Source organism: Oncorhynchus kisutch, linkage group LG28 (assembly GCF_002021735.2).
Source record: "Oncorhynchus kisutch isolate 150728-3 linkage group LG28, Okis_V2, whole genome shotgun sequence".
Lineage (NCBI taxonomy): Eukaryota > Metazoa > Chordata > Actinopteri > Salmoniformes > Salmonidae > Oncorhynchus > Oncorhynchus kisutch.
In genome coordinates this window covers 37,182,421-37,206,746 of record NC_034201.2, presented here as the reverse complement: position 1 = coordinate 37,206,746, position 24,326 = coordinate 37,182,421, and the positions used below count along the sequence as shown (strand labels likewise).

Here is a 24,326-nt window from a genome sequence, read left to right as displayed (position 1 = left end):
GTGAGTCCGCCAGATCAGAGGCAGTAGGGATGACCAGGGATGTGTGTGTGAATTATAATATTTTCCTGTCCTGCTAAGCATTCAAAATGTAACAAGTACTTTTGGGTGTCAGGGAAAATGTATGAAGTAAAAAGTACATACTTTACTTTAGGAATGTAGTAAAGTAAAAGTAAAGTAGAGTAAAGTACAGATACCCTCCAAAAATACCTAAGTAGTCATTTCAAGTATTTTTACTTAAGTACTTTACTCCCCTGCCCTTGTGTTCATGTTTTTAGAAACTATGGTTGTTTTTAGGGCTGCGTGTAACGCCCATTTTTATAGTTTACTCTGTTTGTCATCTCTCTCCCTTTCTCCTGCTGCGGCTGCTTCCTACACACAAAGCCTCGCCCCCTGTCACGCAAGCAGCGCAGTTCCTTCTCCTCGATGTTAGATTCAAAGTTAGATACATACGTTTGCATGCTGTTCTGTTAGATCAAATGCAGTCAACAAATTGTTTGAGACAAGAATGATGATGCTTTCCACTTTCTTCTTACAGTTTTTTTATTTTTACAATCGCTAGGACCCATTTCTCAATACTTACGTCACTTTTTCAAAGCTCTTCACACAGTTCTCCTAACCAACTTTCAGCTTGGCACAGTAGTTAATTTCACATCCAAAATGTAGTAAAACTACCAAAACACTTCATGCATGTCTCAAATCAACTAATTCCATAACACCAGCAAAGGTTGTCACCCAACAAGCACACTTTGTCACTCATTTAACAATGACCTAAAAAATACTAACAATAGGTAGCATTACACAATGTTTTCTTTTGTAACATCTCTTTACAAAACAAGAATGACACCTCTCTACTGTTTAGAATTCCCTGCAGTATATGTTACAGGAATGAATCAGACATGATGCAATATGCTTCAATATGTTTTATGTCATTTTTTGGCCTTGAGTGACTGCAAAATACAATAATTTCTATATTCACCATCTACAGATACAGTAGCAATGCTAGTCAACCCTGTCTTCTGCATTTGGCCACAGGTTCTCATTCACATCACATCTTATGTCATCTTGGGAAATACACATAGGAAATAATATTTTGGCATGCCTGGTCCATCCCTGGCAATCTTCTGCAGATATGTCCAGGCATCCAGCATTAATTTCATCCAGGAGGGACAATTGATCATGTGGATGGTGGTCATAAACCTTCCACCTCCACAAGGAAAATAATTCCTCAATGGGGTTGAGGAATTATCACGCCCTGACCTTAGAGAGCCTTTTTATGTCTCTAGTTGGTTTGGTCAGGGTGTGAGGGCACTATAGCCCTTGTAAGCTTCACGGTCGTTTTTGTTATTTCTTGTTTTGTTAGTGACATTTTACTAAATAAATGAAAATGTACGCTCACCACACTGCACCTTGGTCTTCCTTTAACGACGGCCGTGACAGAACTTCCCACCACCAAAGGACCAAGCAGTGTGGCCAGGAGGAGCATGGATCCTGGGCCCGGGAGAAGAGAGAGTGGAGGACATCTTGGACAGGTTATGGCAGGGGACAAGACCCTGCCATGGAAACAGGCGGAAGTAGCAAGTGAGGAATGACAACGATACCAGGAGTCACGGCAACGAAGCAGGCATAAGGGGAACACGAGGAGATTGGCTGAGTCAGGTTGGAGACCTGAGCCAACTCCTCGTGCTTACCGTGGGGAGAAGTGTGGTACTGGTCAGGCACCGTGTTATGCGGAGGAGCGCACAGTGTCTCCAGTGCGCTACATCCCAGCTCCCCGCATCTGCAGGGTTAAGGTGAGCATCCAGCCAGGACGGATGATGCCGGCTCAGCGCGCCTGGTCTCCAGTGTGTCTCTTCGGCCCCGGATATCCTGCGCCGGCTCTGCGCACTGTGTCTCCGGTGCGTCTGCACAGACCAGTGCGTCCTGTGCCTGCATTTGCAGGGCGAAGATAACCATCTAGCCAGGATGGGTTGTGCAGACTCTACGCTCGAGACCTCCAGTGGGCCTCCATGGCCCAGTGTATCCAGTGCCTGCGCCAAGAACCAAGCCTCCTGTATGTCTCCCCAGCCTGGTGATCCCTGTGGCAGCTCCACGCACCAGGCTGCCCATACGTCTCCTCACTCCAGTGATGATCCATGGCAAGAAGCCTCCAGTGATGATCCATGGCACGAAGCCTCCAGTGATGATCCATGGCACGAAGCCATGTTTTGGCCGGGTATCAAATCAAATCAAATGTATTTATATAGCCCTTCTTACATCAGCTGATATCTCAAAGTGCTGTACAGAAACCCAGCCTAAAACACCAAACAGCAAGAAATGCAGGTGTAGAAGCACGGTGGCTAGGAAAAACTCCCTGGAAAGGCCATAACCTAGGAAGAAACCTAGAGAGGAACCAGGCTATGAGGGGTGGCCAGTCCTCTTCTGTGCCGGGTGGAGATTATAACAGAACATGGCCAAGATGTTCACATGTTCATACATGACCAGCATAGTCAAATAATAATAATCACAGTAGTTATCGAGGGTGCAGCAAGTCAGCACATCAGGAGTAAATGTCAGTTGGCTTTTCATAGCCAATCATTAGGAGTATCTCTACCACTCCTGCTGTCTCTAGAGAGTTGAAAACAGCAGGTCTGGGACAGGTAGCACATCCGGTGAACAGGTCAGGGTTCCACAGCCGCAGGCAGAACAGTTGAAACTGGAGCAGCAGCACGGCCAGATGGACTGGGGACAGCAAGGATTCATCATGCCAGGTAGTCCTGAGGCATGGTCCTAGGGCTCAGGTCCTCAGAGGAGAGAAAGAAAGAGAGAAAGAGAGAATTAGAGAGAGCACACTTAAATTCACACAGGACACAGGATAAGACAGGAGAAATACTCCAGATATAACAAACTGACCCTAGCCCCCCGACACATAAACTACTGCAGCATAAATACTAGAGGCTGAGACAGGAAGGGTCAGGAGACACTGTGGCCCCATCCGATGATACCTCTGGACAGGGCCAAACAGGAAGGATATAACCCCACCCACTTTACCAAATACAGCCCCACACCACTAGAGGGATATCTTCAACCACCAACTTTACCATCCTGAGACAAGGCCGAGTATAGCCCACTAAGATCTCCACCACGGCACAACCCAAGGGGGGGCGCCAACCCAGACAGGAAGATCACGTCAGTGACTCAACCCACTCAAGTGACGCACACCTCCTAGGGACGGCATGAAAAAGCATCAGTAAGCCAGTGACCCCTGTAATAGGGTTAGAGGCAGAGAATCCCATTGGAGAGAGGGGAACTGGCCAGGCAGAGACAGCAAGGGCGGTTCTTTGCTCCAGAGCCTTTCCGTTCACCTTCACACTCCTGGGCCAGACTACACTCAATCATATGACTCACTGAAGAGATGAGTCTTCAATAAAGACTTAAAGGTTGAGACCGAGTCTGCGTCTCTCACATGGGTAGGCAGACCATTCCATAAAAATGGAGCTCTATAGGAGAAAGCCCTGCCTCCAGCTGTTTGCTTAGACATTCTAGGGACAGTTAGGAGGCCTGCGTCTTGTGACCGTGTAGGTATGTACGGCAGGACCAAATCGGAAAGATAGGTAGGAGCAAGCCCATGTAATGCTTTGTAGGTTAGCAGTAAAACCTTGAAATCAGTGTAGAGAGGCTAGCACTGGAGTAATATGATTTAAAAAATGTGGTTCTAGTCAGGATTCTAGCAGCTGTATTTAACACTAACTGAAGTTTATTTAGTGCTTTATCCGGGTAGCCGGAAAGTAGAGCATTGCAGTAGGCTAACCTAGAAGTAACAAAAGCATGGAGAAATTTTTCTGCATCATTTTTGGACAGAAAGTTTCTGATTTTTGCAATGTTACGTAGATGGAAAAAAGCTGTCCTTGAAACAGTCTTGATAGGTTCGTCAAAAGAGAGATCAGGGTCCAGAGTAACGCCGAGGTCCTTCACAGTTTTATTTGAGATGACTGTACAACCATCAAGATTAATTGTCAGATTCAACAGAAGATCTCTTTGTTTCTTGGGACCTAGAACAAACATCTCTGTTTTGTCCGAGTTTAAAAGTACAACGTTTGCAGCCATCCTATTCCTTATGTCTGAAACACAGGCTTCTTTTAGGGCAATTTTTGGGCTTCACCATGTTTCATTGAAATGTACAGCTGTGTGTCATCCGCATAGCAGTGAAAGTTAACATTATGTTTTCGAATTACATGCCCAAGAGGTAAAATATATAGTGAAAACAATAGTGGTCCTAAAATGGAACCTTGAGGAACACCAAAATTTACAGTTGATTTGTCAGAGGTATGGTTCTCAATCAGGGACAGCTGTCTATCAGCTGTCTATCGTTGTCTCTGATTGGGAATCATACTTAGGCAGCCTTTTTCCCTTTTGTCATTGTGGGAAGTTGTCTTTGTTAGGGGCACTATAACCCTTGTAAGCTTCGTGTGCAGTTCAGTCAGATGCCCTTACAGAATGCATATCTTACCTGTTATTTTGCCAGAAATTTCTCACAGTAGATGCCACTGATGGGCGTTGCAGATTTGGCTGCACTCTCAGACCAGCCTCTCTCATTGATAGACCATGATTTATTACATGATCAATTATAGTAGCCCTACTCTCATCTGAGGCTACAGCTCATGATCTTCCTCTCAGTCTTCTTCCACCACGCATACGTACTCCTCTCCCTCTCCCAGCCACTCAAAGTTTTGTTGCTTTGCATTATTTACCATCTTGTGCTAAGAAGTGCAATGCCATAGAGAGGTTCTTAATTATTGCATTTTAAACAGGTAACAAACAGACAAATATAAGAAATGAGCCGTTTGTGAGATATCGCTCTTCCTGTCTTCGGAAAGTATTCAGACCCCTTGACTTTTTCCTCATTTTGTTACATTACAGCCTTATTCTAAAATGGATTAAAATAATAATAACCATCAGCAATCTACAAACAACACCCCATAATGACAAAGCAAAAACAAGGTTTTCAACATTTTTGCAAATTTATCACAAATGAAAAACAGAAATACCTTATTTACATAAGTACCCTTTGCTATGAGACTCGAAAATTGAGCTCAGTTGCACCCTGTTTCCATTGACCATCCTTGAGATGTTTCTACAACTTGATTGGAGTCCACCTGTGGTAAATTCAATTGATTGGACATGATTTGGGAAGGCACACACCTGTCCCACTGTTGACAGTGCCTGTCAGAGCAAAAAACAAACCATGAGGTCGAAGGAATTGTCCATAGAGCTCCGAGACAGGATTGTGTCGAGGCACAGATCTGGGGAAGGGTACCAAAACATTTCTTCAGCAATGAAGGTCCCCAAGAACACAGTGGCCTCCATCATTCTTAAATGGAATAAGTTTGGAACTACCAAGACTCTTCCTAGAGCTGGCCGACCGGCCAAACTGAGCAATCGGGGGAGAAGGGCCTTGGTCAGGGAGGTGACCAAGAACCTAACGGTCACTCTGACAAAGCTCCTGAATTCCTTTGTGGAGATGGGAGGAGCTTCCAGAAAGACAGCCATCTCTGCAGCACTCCACCAATCAGGCCTTTATGGTCAGACGGATCCACTCCTCAGTAAATGGCACATGACAGCCCGCTTGGAGTTTACCAAAAGGCAGCTGAAAACTCAGGACTGGGATGAAGGTTAACCTTCCAACAGGACAACGACCCTAAGCACACAGCCAAGACAACGCAGGAGTCTCTGAATGTCCTTGAGTGGCCTAGCCAGAGCCCGGACTTGAAATCAACCGAACATTTCTAGAGAGACGTGAAAATAGCTGTGTAGCAATGCTCCCCATCCAACCTGACCGCTTGGGAGGATCTGCAGAGAAGAATGGGAGAAACTCCCCAAATACAGGTGTGCCAAGCTTGTAGCGTAATACCCAAGAAGACTCGAGGCTGTAATTGCTGCCAAATGTGCTTCAACAAAGTACTGAGTAAAGGGTCTGAATACTTACGTAAATGTGATATTTCAGTTATTTATTTTTAATACATTTGCTAAAATATTGTCTGATGAGGGGAAAAAACTATTTAATACATTTTAGAATAAGGCTGTAACCTAATAAAATGTGGGGAAAGTAAATGGTCACTGTATGTCTTGCCTTCACCATCAAAGAAGTAAGCTAACTTGAATCTCAGCCCCTGTTTAGTAAGGCTGTCACATACATTAAATGGGATCAAGCATTAGCCCAGATCATATGGGCATGATTGCTAAAGAAGGAGTCATTCAGGCATTACAGTAAGTCGACATTTAGTCATCTGCTTCTAAGGTTAGAACTCACATGCTCTTGTTTTCCTTGGTTTCCACAGTCATGGTACGTCTCATTCATACATTGTTGAGGAATGTATGTTGTGTGAATGAGAGGTACCATTACACTCTAAAAACCAAGGAAAACAACTGGACTGCAGTCAGCCAACTACAGTGAAAATATCTGAGATGTGAAAATTTGAGTTTTTTGTCAATGTTGATACATGCAATACTTGGGGCTTTCATGAATGAATTGGGGCTTTTGAATTGGGGCTTTCAGCAAATGAAAATGCACCTGCACTTAACTGATGTGGTGGCAGTTATGTGGTCGACTGTAGGCATAATCAACCAATTGTCCACATAATTGCTAGAGTGATAACTTAAAAACATTAAACATTATTCCCATTATCCCATGCCTTAATCAAGTGTATGTTATTCTTTAAAAGATTAAGATAATAATGATGTCTACATTTTTAATTGTATTCACCATAGGGATGACAGCTACAATCTGCCAGAAGTTTTGCAGTCCCCCACAAAGGTTGGTTGAAGTAACTGTTACACTTTATTTCAAGTTCATTTTCATTTCTATTGATTTACTATTTAGTAACAAAGTATATGGTAACGCGCACACACACGCAAACACACACACACACACAGGCGCACACACACACACGCGCTCACACACACACGCGCACAAACACACACGTGCACACACACACACACACGCGCGCGCACACACACACACACACACAAAAGTGGACAACATGGGTGTTTCATTGCTGATGCAAACCTGTGTTTTTCTCTTACTGTACTGAAGCAAAGACAGAACCCATTCAACAGCACACCACTTACACCTGAAACTTTGGAGGAAACAGACAGCCAGTTACCCAATGAAGCAATGGAGCAAACCAAGACACCTGACGGGGGTGAGCTCCTTACCTGTACAATATCTGTGGGTGTCATTTTAGTATCCAAGAATAAACTGAAAAAGGACATCAAGTGAATATATGAATTTGGTAATAACACTTCATTTGAATGGTCTTTCATAATGTCTATGTAAGGTGGTCATAAACATGACTTAATGCTACACCGCATGTTACACCAAAAATGTTCTGAAACCTTACAGCTGTGAAGTTAGTTACTTTAATGAATCTTACTGTAAGTTGTGTTTTTAGCAGTCTTATGTTAGTGATATCACGGAACATTCCAAAATGTTCAAATACATACCAAACACTGACATATTATTTTATGGTTCCTATGCCAAGTCACCACCATTTTAGTGAAAACATTTTGAGGTTGTGGTTTCGATTTGGCGTTATGTAATTTGCATGTTTACTACAGTAATTCAGGATTCATGATTCAACTTTAACACACCATGTGTTGTGTTTTTAATGGAGTGAACGGCTAGATGGACAAACAGTCAAAGCATTTTCCTTGCAAACAACCGTAAGTCTGGTGAACTGATCCCATTGAAAGCCATGCGTGTAAACCTTTCCTGGGCTTTCGGTATTTCCCGGTTGCTTTTTAAACAGATTGCTAGCATGTTCTCGTTGCATGATTGTTTTAAGCATGTATTTTTGTCATGAACATAATATGTATGTTGTATTTCTTCCAACTTTCTTTCATAACATTCTCGTAAGAAGGGAAGAGGAAAACACAGTTCCCATTAGCCATTTTGTAGATTCCAATTACCAAAACAGAATGCAAGAATGATTACCATTGTTCATTCTCATTGTTTGGCTAAAAGATTAACCTGCATTTCCCTTGTATAATAACTAATGCTCTAGTATTTAGGTAAACTTCAGTTTTGTAACTACAGTGCTTGAGCCAGTTGCCCTTAATTTCAAGACGTGCAACAATAGTGTGGCAATTTCTCAAAGTATGTGCTCTGAAAAACAATTGCATTTCATGAAATGAGCCAATTAGTATCTAGCAACTAGTCAGGTTTTTCCCAGAAGGAAGGCGAGCCAAAGGGGGAGGTATGCAAATACAGACTAGCAGAGGGATTACGCATAAAGGCATGTACCCTGACTCCAAAGCCCTAAGCTGCAATGCATGACTTGTCTGTGCTGGAGATCCTTAATATTTCCCCCATGTTTTTCAAGGAATCTAGGCACTAACTACCCACTGGGCAAAAACTGGTTGAATCAACATTGTTTCCACATCATTCCAAACAAAAAAATGTAATGTGTTGACGTTGAATCAACATGGAAAACTGATTGGATTTGAAAGAAGTCATCAATTTAAGGGAATTTCATATTTTTTTCACCCAACTTTTATCCTAAATCCAATGACATGGTGACATGTTTGATTGAATTCACATTAGTTGACAACTTAACCAAATGTAAATCAAAACTAGACATTGAACTGACGACTGTGCCCAGTGGGTATATTTTAACATTCTCTCATGTAGAATAATCTCCCAAGCTATTATGAAAATCATGATAATAACAATAACCATGAAGGAATTAAACCAAGGAAGTAAACCAAGAAAGTAATCCGATGCAAATGTACTAAAAGTCCCTAGCCCCACCACCCAATGAATGTATTTGCATTTACATTGGGATCCACTGTATGTTTGTGGTGTTAACCATAAGACGTCATTGTCATCGCTTCTTGAAACATGCTTGCTTTATCCACCTGTTTTGTGCCCTAATTTTCTATCCACCACCCCCCATTGTCTTTCCCCCAGAGTTTCTACCACCATCTGAGTTCTGCGTTGCTCATCTACCTAACTTAAAATCGATCTGTTCCGAAAACATCCAAAGTGCACCTCTGCGCATGCCTGTCCCCAAAACAAGAACAATCATTAACAGATCCCAGGACTCTCTCTTGGAGAGCCCAGCAGCCAGACAGGCCAGCAGCCAGACAGGCCAGCAGCCAGACAGCCCAGCAGCCAGACAGGCCAGCTTTCCCGCCCCTAGGAGCATCCTCAAACAAAGTAGCTCCACTGACTTTCTTCAGTTCCGAAACGTCTGCAGCTGCCAGCCAGAACCACAATGTCCACAAACGCTGCACTCCAGTAACGGGGTCTTAGAGCCATCTTTAGACACCTGGCCTGCTAAAGAGAGAGAGACCCTGGTCTGGATAGACAGGAAACAGGTGAGATTCGGCCTAGCAGTGAGCAGGAGCAGCGTGGAGTGGCCCACTGAGATGCAGGATGGAAAGGAGCTGGGCGAACACAGTCTCCTGGATTTGGACTGTACAAGCCCCCCAGAGGGAGAGGAGGAGACGGGGCAGTCAGACCAAAGTGGCATCAACAGTGGTATTGACCAGGGTGATCACAGACCACTAAAGGAAGACATTGAGGTCAACAGTGGTATTGACCAGGGTGATCACAGACCACTAAAGGAAGACATTGAGGTCAACAGTGGTATTGACCAGGGTGATCACAGACCACTAAAGGAAGACATTGAGGTTTTGACAGCTGTAGGTTCACCTTGCTGGCTCCAACAGCCCATTCATGATATGCAGAGACAGGTGGACATAGGTGAGGGTCTGAGTTGCAGAGAGAAGCCAGATATAAGATGCCTAGACACAGGCCCAGCCCAGGTCCCTGCTGGTAAGGCTAGTGCATCTCCATTTAATTAATTTGATGATTTTATTATTTAATTCAATCTATCAGTCAAACAATCAACCCATTAATCTATTCAAATATTTGTAGTGAGGAGTGCAGAGAATGATTTTAGGTTTGTATTCAATTAATGTAGGAAATAAAACTGTAGAAACTACTCACCATGTTTGTGTTGTAAGATCTGTTTTTTAATCACTAACCTGCTTGCTTTCATACATGAATGTACACATTCATTTATTGTATGATGATAATATTTGCTGATGGTGATTGGTGAATCTGGACTGCAAGGAATGTGCTCTTTTTTTCATTGGTGGGGGCATTAAGGCTTTGAAATGATATGGTTATCTAATGTTTTATAAATCATTTCCTTCTATTACATCATTATACTGACTTGTAGATGACATAGTTCAATTCAATAATTTGCTTGATTATTTATTGCTCTGTTCAAAATGTAGGATCTGAATTTGATTATTCTTTTGTTGCTGAGAATTTTCCTGGTTGTAGTATATTTGAGTTTTAAAAAAGGCTTCCAAAATGTGTCATTTCCACTTTAAACTTCTGACTTAATTTGCCCTAATGAAAAATATATCAACCCCTGCAAAAATGTCCATTCATTATAATCCACATAATAATTCACATTTCCTGTTGTGCAGGATTATTTCCCTGCTGTAGCAAACTGGCTCAAATTAAGATCCTACATTTGTATGTCAGCAAATACAAGTGATGAGAAATCCAAGTTGTTTTGATTTCCTTTACAGATCAACGTGACCATCGTCATGCTGAGTCCCTTACCCTTCAGGTGTCCGACCTCCATTGTGCTGAGCAAGAGACAGGTAAGCCCATTCTCTTGGGGGCCGCGGCCCAGGGGATCTCCCCCACCAAGATAACAGAGGAGGACGGTCAATCCATGGCTAAAGTTCGCGACTGGTTCAGCTGGAACCTGGGAAGCTGTGACAAGCCACAGGTTCAGCTCCCCCAACAACCCAGTGATGAACCAGTGACTCCTGTCGACATCATCACAGATGAGATGCCAAGTGATGCTGCCTCTAAGAAGCCATCTAGTCGTGTGTCTCCAAAGCCTCGGAGAGGGCTCCTAGGGATATTTAGTAGATGGGAAGCAAGAGAAGAGAAAATCCCTGAGCCGCAAAGCCCAGTTAAAGAGGAGGTGGTTCTCTGTGAACAGAAAGAGCTTGACGACACCACCCTGAACTTCGTCGTCTGCCAGTCCACTGTGAATACTTATTCTGACCAGCAGCAAGATCTGCATAAATGTGCTACTGACAAACAGTCCGCTAAAAATGAGAAGACACCGGAGGTTAGAGAACTAGTGCTTAAAAAAGAAATAGACCAAACTCAACAGGGGCCAGAGGGGAGTGCATGTGGAGTAGATGCATTACCAGATAAACTCTCCAACTTGAAATCATTTTGGGAAAGAGAAATTGGCCCTAAAATACTGCTCAGTAAACTAAGCACTGATACAATGAGGTGTGAAGTACTTGTTAGTGCTGGGGATACTTGCGACCAAAAAATGCATGATTTTGGTAAAGATTTTGCCAAGGCTGAGACTGTTGAAGCATCATCATCTTTTCAAAATATTCAGCTTCACCTCAACACTAGTGGCATGAGAAAGTCCAATATCTTTGGAGCAAAAAGCAATGATAGTAATGACTCACATATGCTGATTAACCATCCCTTCTCCCAAAAGGTGGAAACCTCAGAGCAGTGTAACATAGACCTCAGTGCTGCTCTGTCATATGACGAAAAGTCCTCATCTTCCGTTGAAAGTAACTACATGTTAAAAACATCAGGTGACAATGGTACATTCAGGGATAAATCCATCCTTATCTCTGAAGATAATTCCAGTTCATCTGTGGGCTTGATAGTGCCTTCTCAGACAGTCCAGCCAGATGAGATGGTGGACATTCCTTTACATGTCTCTCCATCCAGTCCCCGCACAAGCCGGCAGGGTCGTGTCCCAGTGCCCCTTGTTAGACGTTCCCTCAGTCAACAGGAAAGCAGGAAGGCCAAGATCAATAACCTCAAGTCCTTCTGGGAGAAGGAGAATAGTGGACCAAGGGTCATTGTTGGCAAACCAAAGGAGGCTTTAGATAGTCAAACCCATCCATTTTCAGAAACACCTCCAGTCCACCACTCAATTGCCACTTCTCAGTCTAGTCTAAGAACAATTGAAACTGACCTAGGGAAGGGTGACTGTGACAAGCAACGCTCTTCCTTATACGGGGTTAAGGCCAGCGCCTCCGACTTGTCCATGGCTGAAAGAATAGAAAAGTGGAGTTCAAACTCATCACTACTGAGTAGTCACTGTAGTGTTGGCGATGTTGATTCTATAAATCAGCAAGATTCATGTAAGATGGAAACAGGGCCAACCCTGAATCAAGAAAGACCCTTAAGTCCTAAAACACCTCTGCCTAGATCTGAAATTCCAAAGTGGAAAGACAAAACTGACGTTGAACTTAAGAGAAGTCCTTCAAAGACCTGTCATCCAAAAGCCCTGCCCAGAGGTTCATCCAGTTTCCAAGGAGCCAGGCGTGATAGTTCTCCATTTAAATCCTTATCCATAGACATTGCCTCACCCACAAGGGAGCATCAGGATGATCCAGAGAGAGCAACACCAGTGGTTAAACAGAGAAAAGGACTCTCACATGAAGCAATGCAGTCAGAATTAGAGTACACCAAACATACCCTAGGAATCACGTCTACCTCTCCACAGTTTAGATCTGAAGAGAAGGGGCAGGATTGCCTGACCTTTCCACGTAGAGGCTCGGCACAGAGCTCACTAACTTCTATGATGTCCCCGCTATCACCTACTAGGTCGCTTCCTTGCCCCTTCAGAAGGACCAGTTTAGGGAACCTAATTGTACAGGAGGGCAGTCCTCACTGGTCCTCTAGGCCAAATCATGGGGACCCGCATATAAGAAGAGCCTTTGAAGCTGGCAAGATTGATCAACAGACCATCAATAGGGATCCTGGTGAAAGAAAGCTTTCGGGAGCATCTGAAGTCTCTGAAACATATCTCCTCCTTGCAAGATCTTTCATTCCCCAGAGCAACCAACATTATTTGGGGCTCCCTGAGCAGACACACATCCCTCAGTTTATCTCAGATAAAGTGGGGAATGACCATCTGAGTCCCACTGTCCCCACTCCATTGCTCCTGAGCATGAGAAGCAGTGAGGGGAGTCCATCTTGGATCAGTCCTAGGTCCATGGAGAATGTCGACAGTCGCTTATCCAGAGGAAGCATGCCTGAGATCTGGTCTCAATCTCGGGCAAGTTCAAGCTGTGAGCTTTGCATTTTCTCATCAAACATAGATTTAGTGATTTAGAAGTGAAATGGCTAATGATTTAAATGTGGGGGCAAATCATGTTGGCCACATCATTCTGAACTTTGATGGAGGCAGCAGGGTTAGACGCACAGGACAATGTCTTCCACATGGCAGAATTTTCCTCTTTTGGGTAGATATACAGTGGTTCTTCCTTTAAAAGTTACAAGCTTATGCCGCGACCCGTTTGTGGTAGATGGTGGCATTCTGTCATTTCACCACACTATCACAAGGGGGAGTTAGAACGCTGATCTATCAGTAGTCAGGAACTGTGGCAATTAATGGAGGCGTTTTCAAAAACAGTCATGTGGACTGACGATTTTCAAAAAATAGGTACAGTGGGCTTTTGGTTTCTCGTCCTCTAAAAACAGGAATAAAAAATTCGAAATATACAAACTGGCTTCATTTATAAATTAGTAAGAATGTCACACCCCATGTTCAAGAATGGCCTTTTTCCCTTTATTCAGATTACAATCGCTCACCTTCGGTTATTTGAAATGAAATCATCTCCAAAATATAATAATTTTTTAAACAAGCCATAGAAAGTTGGTTGCAATTTCAGTAAAAAAAAAAAAAAATTAAGGAACTTGTCTGTCGGCCCAGCATTAAAGACCGAAATTGGTTAAAGAAAATTGTGATAAATAAAAAATATATAACACTGTCTCTTGTGCATGTCGTTTTCCTTTCACAATACATTTTAATTATATAAAAGCCCCTTAGATATTCTCACAGATCAGATTTGCCCTAACGAAAAACACTTAGATATTCATTTAGAATCCTCCAATCCTCTAAATGGAATTATTCACGGAGAGTCTCGTCATTGGTGGAGAGTCAGGTGGCATTGGCAGGGTTGAATAGGGCGAGGAACGAGATGGATTCACAATCCATGCCAGGCAAACATGCAAATGTTTATTTCAACTACATTTTAGTTGCAACAAGTTCGATCGGGTTAACATCAGGAGACCAACATGTAGAGATGTAAAAGATATTTTAGGCCTACCGTAGGCGACATGAGTCTCACTAGTGTTGAGTAATGTGCTGTTAAAAGTATTTTATGTATTTTTATTTAACCTTTATTTTACTACATAAAGGATGACTTACTCTGACGTCTTGACCCAGTTTATGCCCTCATTTGCAATGCAAACCATAACGAATTACTATGGGAATAAATGGAAGAGGCAAGTGGAAGGGGGAGAAAGTAAGGAACCTGTTTTCAAACACTTGTTTTTCACAAGGGCTATTAACAAGACTATAGACATGACGTGGTCCCAAAAACACCTCTCTGACATAGGGTCCAGCATATGTCTTGTCTCGCCAGCTTTGATCCATGCCTGGGCTTACAGTACGCAAAGTTCTTTGTTTGTCAGATGAATCATTGGGTCGAAACTACAGAATAGTACAAAACGAGAACACACATGGTAAGTGTTCTGGGAAAAAATATATATACATATACACTACCGTTCAAAAGTTTGGGACCACAAAAAATTGGTCCATTAAAATAACATCAAATTGATCAGAAATACAGTGTAGACATTGTTAATGTTGTAAATGACTATTATAGCTGGAAACTGCTATTTTTTATGGAACATCTACATAGGCGTACAGAGACCCATTATCAGCAACCATCACTCCTGTGTTCCAATGGCACATTGTGTTAGCTAATCCAAGTTTATAATTTTAAAAGGCTAATTGATCATTAGAAACCCTTTTGCAATTATGTTAGCACAGCTGACAACTGTTGTTCTGATTGAAGAAGCAATAAAACTGGTCTTCTTTAGACTAGTTGAGTATCTGGAGCATCAGCATTTGTGGGTTCGATTACAGGCTCAAAATGGCCAGAAACAAAGAACTTTCTTCTGAAACTCGTCAGTCTATTCTGGTTCTGAGGAATGAAGGCTATTCCATGTGAGAAATTGCCAAGAAACTGAAGCTCTCGTACAACGCTGTGTACTTCTCCCTTCACAGAACAGCGCAAACTGGCTCTAACCAGAACAGAAAGAGGAGTGAGAGGCCCCGGTGCACAACTGAGCAAGAGGACAAGTACATTAGAGTGTCTAGTTTGAGAAACAGACGCCTCGCAAGTCCTCAACTGGCAGCTTTGTTAAATAGTACCCGCAAAACACCAGTCAACAGTGGCGACTCCAGCATGCTGGCCTTCTAGACAGAGTTCCTCTGTCCAGTGTCTGTTCCTTTGCCCATCTTAATCTTTTTTTTTTATTGGCCAGTCTGAGATATTACTTTTTCTTTGGAGCTCTGCCTAGAAGGCTGCTTGTGGTCAACTATTTCAGTACCGTTTCGAGCTGCGCTGAGACAAGCAAGACTACTTAATATACATTTTATAACAGTTTTTTTATCGAATTCAATAACATATTTGTCCTATTGTAAAGTGTAGTCTAAAGGCCAATATGGGCAAACTTGCAATGTATTTGATGCTTAAGTACTCTAAAACCACGCTTGGGAAAAACAAAATGCCTCCAGCTGTCCATCACTACTGTAAATAAAAACACAGAATATCTAAAGGGCTTTTATATGATTATAATGCAGGGTTAGTAATAATAATAATTGTTGGATAACAGATCACTATCACAATATTAAAAACGTTCAAATGCATTTATGAATTATATCGCTTTAGTCGACATGTTGCGGTTGATCTGATGAAGGTGCGCATGGGCCTATTTATAAAATGAATATGAAATCGGTGGGCAGAAATGATTCAATATTTAAGCATTAGACCTCTCACTAAAGGCGTCAGTCATACAAAAGTTATACTTAAATCCGAACTGGTTGGAGATTATAAAAGTACATGGCCATAAAGGCTAGATCATTTTTCAAGCTGTTCATACATTCATAAATGATCAGCAGGGTAAAATAATATAAGCAGTGGTTATGAAGGGTGCAACCGGTCAGCACCTTAAGAGTAAATGTCAGTTGGCTTTTCATAGCCGAGCATTCAGAGGTCAAGACAGTAAGTGTGTGTGCGTGTGAGAGAGAGAGAGAGAGCGAGAGAGAGGATCTAAACACGCACACACAAAGTGAAAGCTAGCTTGCCAGACCTTCTGTGTCCCAATTTGATATCACGCTATTGTGTCGTTGAACTTTACTCAACTTTATCTCATCGCTCCTTCAGCCAGGTGTGTATAGCCAACGGTTGCATCACTCAAAGTCTCTTCATGACATTAATTGGTCGAAATAGATGAGCAAACCGACAACTTTTGCGGTAAAAGGAAGTAACAATATTGAATATACTGTGCTGTACCAAACTACTAATGCCATTAAAACTGTCACTTTGCATGAGCCAATAAGATCTCAATTAGATTTTTTATTTATATACAAAGTCCTACATTTCATGGGACTAACCTGCATTCATATTTGTATTTGTCATTTTATTGCATCTGCATTCTGATATAGGCACAAGATGATTGTCTCTAACATTATCATGATAACCATTCTGTAGAGTAGATTATGATTCAAATAAGTACATGAAGTGCAAAGATAACCTTTTTGATTTCTAGATGCTTCCAATGTAAAATGTTTAGTAGATCACCTTTTCAAATCACTCTGTATGCCACAGACTTGGATCATTAAGAAACTGAAGTAAGCTAATATATATTTGCATTATCTGTCAGGGTGTTTTAAATAATCAGTTGATGGAATTGAAAACAAACTAATTCAAATATTCCCTAATCTTCATAAAGAACAATCAATAGATTTGTGGAATGCTGTGCAACTGTTTGTTCAGAACAAGTATCTGGAAATATGAGATGGGGACATTTTTCTTAATGTCATGCAATCTATGAAGACCGGTCTGTTTGTTCCTCTGTTTTTTGCAATATTTTCCAGAGCTGATTTTATTTTATCTGTGGCAGGTCATGGTGAGAACTCAAGCCCTATCAGGTTAGAGTTTAAACAAATGTCTTCAAGACCCTTATCCAGAAGTCTGGAGGACGTTTTATCACCACCAAAACGTAAATAGACCGTTCTTGGTTTTCCTGAGCTCAATAGGCTTGATTCTTGAATTCCTTAACTCCGTGTTATTCTCAATCCTAGACTGTGGTTAGTCGTGGCCAATTGTCGCTGTAACCATTCAAATAAATTGTTTAAGGAAGAGTTTTCAATGAGCATTATGATGTTGTTTTCATGATATCTGAATTGAACTGTTTAATCCTCTAACCCTTTATTTTCTTCCAAAGGAGAAGAGAGAAGTATAATTGACCAAAGAAGTGAAATTAATCTAAATGTGGATGATGGTAAATATTTCTGCTCAATTTCATTTGATAAAACAGTGTACATTTGCTTTTTGTTTGAAGGCAGACACCGAGTATTGTGCAAACAAATAACATTTTGTTATACTTGGCTTCTACTAAGTTGTATTATTAGATTTTGACTGTATTTATTGGTGAGAGTTGAAACCGTGAACTATCAGTAATGAGAATAGATTAGAATTGTAACTCATTGTTGAAATATCACTATTCATATTTTATTTCAATTTGAGGAAACTAGAATTTTTCAAATAACATTGTTCTGTTGATTGTTGTGGTTTCAGGCACAGTGATGCCATGGTTAGGTTATAACAACATTTGATCTTGTGATTGTTTAAATCAATCTTCCTTGACTCTGCCCAATATGGCAACAATTCATGCACCTGTACTATCATAGGGCAAGGTGGAAGTTCCGCAAATCGCTTACACCTTCCCAATCCTCTCCGATCTACTCAATTGTCTAAGGGGAAGATGATAGGGGTTGATTTAGGAATTATTCAGGAAGTGGATTATTGAGAGCAGAAGAGTGTTGAGGAAAGCATGTCGTTTGGCCAATATGATTACATCAGCTGTCATTACATTGTCTTGCAATTTCACTATTTCAGTGAAGACCCTGCTGATTTGAGCCATTAGGTGAGATTAGTTAGAGAGTTGTAAAAGTCCTTATCCACCTATCTGCTTTGCATCTTCCAGTCTCTGCAGTGCCTCCCTCCTCCCTCCTTCCTCTCCGTCTCCCTCCTCCCTCCTCCCTTTCAGTCCCGGAGCAGATGAAGAATATGAGCAAGTCGGTGTCTGTTATGCAGGATGAGGTAAAACAAATACAAATAAAAATACTGTGCCCTTTGTTCATGGTAAAAAAACAGAGTGATTTTAGAGTGATATACCCCATCTGAATTAGGGGGAAGTGAATTGCCTTGTTAGCTTTACGATGACAACAATACAAAATAACTGATTTTATAGAATTCTTTCCTCTTGAATTCATTTTAATGGCTTTCAAAATCCACCATTTATGACCAAATGCATAACATATTCAGGGGTAATGCGGTCACCTTTCCTTTTTTGAGGTCATATAATGAATGTATTTTTCATGCTTAGATAAGACGCATAAGCTATTGATAACCAAACTGTCCCACATTTGAGTACATTTTTAACATGGCTTTAACATGGCCTTCGGGAAGTATTCAGACCCTTTCACTTTTCCCACATTTTGTCAGGTTACAGCCTATTCTAAAATTGATTAAATAGTTGTTTTTGCTCATCAATCTACACACAATACATCGAAATGACAAAGAAAAAAAAACTGTATTCAGACCCTTTACTACTTTGTTGAAGCACCTTTGGCATCAATTACAGCCTTGAGTCTTTTTGGGTATGAAGCTTGGCACACCTGTATTTGGGGAGTTTCTCAGATTCTTCTCTGCAGATCCTCTCAAGCTCTGTCAGGTTGGATGAGGAGCGTTGCTGCACAGCTATTTTCAGGTCTCTCTAGAGATTTCCGATTGGGTTCAAGTCCGGGCTCAAGGATATTCAGAGACTTGTCCCGAAGCCACTCCTGCGTTGTCTGGGCTGTGTGCTTAGGATCGTTGTCCTGTTGGAAAGAGTACCTTCACCCCAGTCTGAGGTCCTGAGCTCTCTGGAGCAGGATTTCATCAAGGATCTCTCTGTACTTTGCTCCATTCATCTTTGCCTAGATATTGATTGGTCTCCCAATCCCTGCCGCTAAAAAGCATCCCCACAGCATGATACTGCAACCACAATGCTTCACCGTAGGGATGGTGCCAGGTTTCTTCCAGACATGATGCTTGGCATTCAGGCCAAAGTGTTGAATCTTGGTTTCATCAGACCAGAGAATCTTGTTTCTCATGGTCTGAGAGTCTTTAGGTCCCTTTTGACAAACTCCAAGCAGGCTGTCATGTGCCTTTTACTGAGGAGTGGCTTCTGTCTGGCCACTCTACCATAAAGGCCTGATTGGTGGAGTGCTGCAGAGATGGTTGTCTTTCTGGAAGCTCCTCCCATCTCCACAGAGGAACTCTGGAGCTCTGTCAGAGTGACTATCGGGTTCTTGGTCACCTCCCTGACCAAGGCCCTTCTCCCCCGATTGCTCAGTTTGGCCGGGCGGCCAGCTCTGGGAAGAGTCTTGGAGGTTCCAAACTTCTTCCATTTAAGAAGGATGGAGTACACTGTGTTCTTGGGGACCTTCAATGCTGCAGACATTTTTTGGTACCCTTCCCTGGATCTGTGCCTCGACACAATTCTGTCTCGGAGCTCCACGGACAATTCCTTTGACATCATGGCTTGGTTTTCGCTCTGACATGCACTGTCAACTGTGGGACCTTACATAGACAGGTGTGTGCCTTTTCAAATCACATCCAATCAATTGAATTTACCACAGGTGGACTCCAATCAAGTTGTAGAAACATCTCAAGCATGATAAATGGAAACAGGATGCACCTGAGCTCCATTTCAAGTCTCATAGCAAAGGGTCTGAATACATGTAAATAAGGTATTTCTGTTTTAAAATTGTAATACATTTGCCAAAAAATCTGAAAACCTGTCTCCGCTTTGTCATTATTGCGGTGTTGTGTGTAGATTGCTGAGTTTTTAACATCTATTTTAGAATAAGGATGTAACAGAACAAAATGTGTAATACTACCCGAAGGCACTGTATGTGCATGTAGCAGACCCTGGCTCCAACCACCACGTAGGCCCACAATGTGTTTTAACCTGTGTGTGTGTGTGTGTGTGTGTGTGTGTGTGTGTGTGTGTGTGTGTGTGTGTGTGTGTGTGTGTGTGTGTGTGTGTGTGTGTGTGTGTGTGTGTGTGTGTGTGTGTGTGTGTGTGTGTGTGTGTGTGTGTGTTTCTGGCCACCCGCCATTGTTGTTTCTGCACTATCTTGTAGAAGGATGGCAGAGACAGTGACAGCACCTCAGTGGAAAGTCTCAACTTCAGCTGGAAAAAGCGGATGGGCAGTTCCCTCACTAACCTTAGCCTCTCCTCTGGCATGGCGTCCATGTCCTCTGTATGTTCCCATGCAGCTTCCCTATCAGATATGTTGACGTGTGCCATGAAATAATCAAACTCACTTTGCTTTGAATTCACATGGCTGCAATCCTAACAAAAGTTATTAGCATAATACAGCAGAACATTTATTTTCTCCCCCACATGTGATACACAGGAATCATACAATTGTCCCATAGCAGATGTAAGAATATTAGGGTTCTAGAGAATCGGGAATATTAGGGTTCTAGAGAATCGGGAATATTAGGGTTCTGAATGTGGACTAAGAGAGGCATTTGTTCCGCATCTAGAAGATAATAATACTGAGGTTCAGTGGTGGCTGGTGGCACTTTAAATTGGGAGGACAGGCTCATTGTAATGTCTGGAACAGAATCAATGGAAGGGTATCAAACACATCAAACATCTGGTTTGATGGCTTGATACAACACTTGGTGATGCTGTTGTCTCTTCCTAACATCATGTGGACCGTTAAGGTGAGCGGCAGTGTGGCAAGCATCTACAGTGGAGTAGATGGGGATGTGGAAGTGAAGGGAACAATCCGGTTTGCCATGAATTATGTCCAGAAGCTCGGGGAGTTCCACATCTTTGTTGTCCACTGCAGAGATCTTGCCGTGGCAGAACCCAAGAAGAACCGTTCTGATCCGTAGGTGTTCTTGCAATAAATAAGATTGTGTGTGTGTGTGTGTGATTATCCTATCATTGTAAAATAAATCTGCCATCTCCAGATGCATAGGTTTACAGAGGTTGATGTTTCCCATTACCTTACATAGGATCATCAGTGTGTTATTGCAATTTGAGACTAGGTGCATGGAAAGCAATGATGTGCCTTGGAAACTTTCACCGACTTCTATCTGATTGCACTTGTAGACATGTTACCTCATTTGCTGAGATCGCATTCAAGGTAAACATTGCAGATGCCTGCTTAATTGTTAATTACCTTTAAATGTCCAGCGCGCTATAGCACAGCTTCTAATTTAATCCCAGCCGTAGTTGCTTTTGCTTTGTATTTGTGTAGTGGCTAAGAATCTGATGTTGGATATTCATTTTCAGATATGTGAAATGTTATCTCTTACCGGACAAAGCGAAGATGGGAAAGAGAAAAGCCAGTGTGAAAAAGAAGACCTTGAACCCCACTTACAATGAGATCCTTAGGGTAAGAGAGAAGAGATATGATGGCTGGTTATTAAAGTCCTCATCCAATCTCCTTTTCAGATTATTTATCACCTGATTCACTCAACAAACATCTCAATAGGGGGTCCAGGTGTCCTCTGATATGGCAGAAGTCTCTGTGTGTGTGTAGGGTGGGGTGGGGGGGTGTACATTCCTGATTTTATACTCAGGAAATAGTTTTTCAACAGTTCAAAAATAGCTAGACACAAAGCTATCAGTGCTCGGACTATTGTGTCTGCATTGAGTAAACAACTTTTATCCCCTTTTCTACCCCTGCAGTTTAAAGTTACCATGGAGACCCTCAAGACTCAAGCACTTAATGTCTCCGTGTGGCACAATGACAACTTTGGACGGAACAGCTTCCTTGGCGAGGTGGACTTGGATTTGTCTGAATGGGACTTTAGCAACACGCAGATGAATGATTATGCTTTGAAAGCAAGGGTAAACTGCAAGAGGATTAGTTTTGGTCGTATACAGTCTGTTTTGCAGTGTCAATCTTTATATAGGTGGTAATTCATAAAGACTGATCTGATACCAACTTGCCACAACTAAAAATAAAGTTATTCTATTCACTTTAGATCTCGACACAGTCTCTCAGTCCCTCTCACTCCCAATCTATTGACCATAGAGGAGAGATGAGAATAGGATTGCGTTTCCTGCCACAGATCTCCTACAGTAAGCGGTTTCTCAGACCACTCTCATCATCATCTAGCCTGTTATGTGTTCTATTGAACATAACTTACTTATGTGTGTTTTTACTCAATTGGTAGGTAAGAGGTCATCCAAAACTGAGACGGGTGAGGTGCAGATTTGGGTGAAAGACTGCAAGAACCTGCCTGCTATCAGGGGTGCGATCATTGACCCCTTCGTGAAATGGTATGTGTTTTGGATATGTTGCACCTGGTTAAATACGGGTGTGAAGCATCATTTAGTATTGAATATGTTTATAGTGCCAATGTGTCATTGTCATATATAAACTAAACCATTGGATTTGTAGCGATTCACTCACTGTAGAAATTCAGATTTTTTTATACTGTGGTACTCCTGTAGATGGCAATTTTTTGTCCTCTTTTACTCACTGAATATTGTCCCTGTTTTAATACTTTGAAAATGCATCCTCCCTTCTTTCCTTGAGGTAAGCACTTATGCATATAAACTCAGCAAAAAAAGAAACGGCCTCTCACTGTCAACTGCGTTTATTTTCAGCAAACATAACATGTGTAAATATTTGTATGATTAGGATTATACCCTGATGAAGACAGCTTGGCTGTCGAAATGTTGGTATTACATTTTTGCATCTGAGCTCCAAGAGTGTGCGGCTTTCTTTTATTTTCAAGTTTCTACTCCGCTGGCCAGCACCTCGTCTTAAAAGGTGTGCGTTTCTTTTTCTTCTAAATATTTGTATGAACATAAGATTCAACAACTGAGACATAAACTGAACAAGTTCCACAGACATGTAACTAACAGAAATTGAATAAGGTGTCCCTGAAAAAAGGGGGTGTCAAAATCATAAGTAACAGTCAGTATCTGGTGTGACCACCAGCTGCATTAAGTACTGCAGTGCATCTCCTCTGCATGCAATGCACCAGATTTGCCCGTTCTTGCTGTGAGAAGTTACCCACCTCTTTCACCAAGGCCCCTGCAAGTTCCTGGACATTTCTGGGGGGAATGGCCCTAGCCCTCCAATCCAACAGGTCCCAGACGTGCTCAATGGGATTGAGATCCGGGCTCTTCTCTGGCCATGGCAGAACACTGGCATTCTTGTCTTGCAGGAAATCACGCACAGAATGAGCAGTATGGCTGGTGGCATTGTCATGCTGGAGGGTCATGTGAAACGCCACAGACAGAGTCTGCAGGAAGGGTACCACATGAGGGAAGAGGATGTCTTCCCTGTAACACACACCGTTGAGGTTGCCTGCAATGACAACAAGCTGTCCGATGATGCTGTGACACACTGTCCAAGACCATGATTGACCTTCCACCTCCAAATCGATCCCGTTCCAGAGTACAGGCCTCGGTGTAATGCTCATTCAGTGAAGAGCACTTTTTGCCAGTCCTGTCTGGTCCAGTGACGGTGGGTTTGTGCCCATAGGCGACGTTTTTGCCAATGATGTCTGGTGAGGACCTGTCTTACAACAGGCCTACAAGCCCTCAGTCCAGCCTCTCTCAGCCTATTGGGGACAGTCTGAGCACTGATGGAGGGATTGTGCGTTCCTGGTGTAACTCGGGCAGTTATTGTTTCCATCCTGTACCTATCCCGCAGGTGTGATGATCAGATGTACCGATCCTGTGCAGGTGTTGTTACACCTGGTCTGCCACTGTGAGGACGATCAGCGTTCCATCCTGTCTCCCTGTAGCGCTGTCTGTGGCATCTCACAGTACAGACATTGCAATTTATTGCCCCGGCAACATCTGCAGTCCTCATGGCTCCTTGCAGCATGCCTAAGGCATGTTCACGCAGATGAGCAGGGACCCTGGGCATCTTTCTTTTGGTGTTTTTCAGAGTCAGTAGAAAGGCCTCTTTAGAATCCTGAGTTTTCATAACTGTGACCTTAATTGCCTACCGTCTATAAGCTGTTAGTGTCTTAACGATCGTTCCACAGGTGCATGTTCATTAATTGTTTATGCTTCATTGAATAAGCATGGGAAACAGTGTTTAAACCCTTTACAATGAGATCTGTGAAGTTATTTGGATTTTTAAGAATGATCTTTG

The 24,326-nt window shown here is 42.3% G+C and overlaps 1 protein-coding gene across 14 annotated transcripts in view; it reads left to right on the top strand.

The window, feature by feature from the left end:
• Window positions 1-24,326, top strand: part of sytl2a (synaptotagmin-like 2a) — a 45,711-nt gene that overhangs the window by 19,732 nt on the left and 1,653 nt on the right. Inside the window, exons 5-18 of one of the 14 annotated variants that reach the window (XR_004206006.1) lie at window positions 6,745-6,790; window positions 7,070-7,178; window positions 8,945-9,814; window positions 10,585-13,125; window positions 17,033-17,131; window positions 17,357-17,413; window positions 18,119-18,234; window positions 20,325-20,444; window positions 20,917-21,086; window positions 21,311-21,344; window positions 21,494-21,596; window positions 21,893-22,054; window positions 22,192-22,288; window positions 22,384-22,489. Coding sequence is in view for 13 of the 14 variants with exons in the window: in XM_031808200.1 (XP_031664060.1) it covers window positions 6,745-6,790; window positions 7,070-7,178; window positions 8,945-9,814; window positions 10,585-13,125; window positions 17,033-17,131; window positions 17,357-17,413; window positions 18,119-18,234; window positions 20,325-20,444; window positions 20,917-21,086; window positions 21,494-21,596; window positions 21,893-22,054; window positions 22,192-22,288; window positions 22,384-22,489 (4,596 nt within the window). In the remaining variant the exon portion in view is untranslated. Of the gene's footprint in view, window positions 1-6,744; window positions 6,791-7,069; window positions 7,179-7,270; window positions 7,699-8,944; window positions 9,815-10,584; window positions 13,126-17,032; window positions 17,132-17,356; window positions 17,414-18,118; window positions 18,235-20,324; window positions 20,445-20,503; window positions 21,087-21,310; window positions 21,345-21,493; window positions 21,597-21,892; window positions 22,055-22,191; window positions 22,289-22,383; window positions 22,490-24,326 lie in introns of those variants that run through there. The other 13 variants (XM_031808201.1, XM_031808200.1, XM_020464691.2 and 10 more) reach the window with 13 other exon arrangements.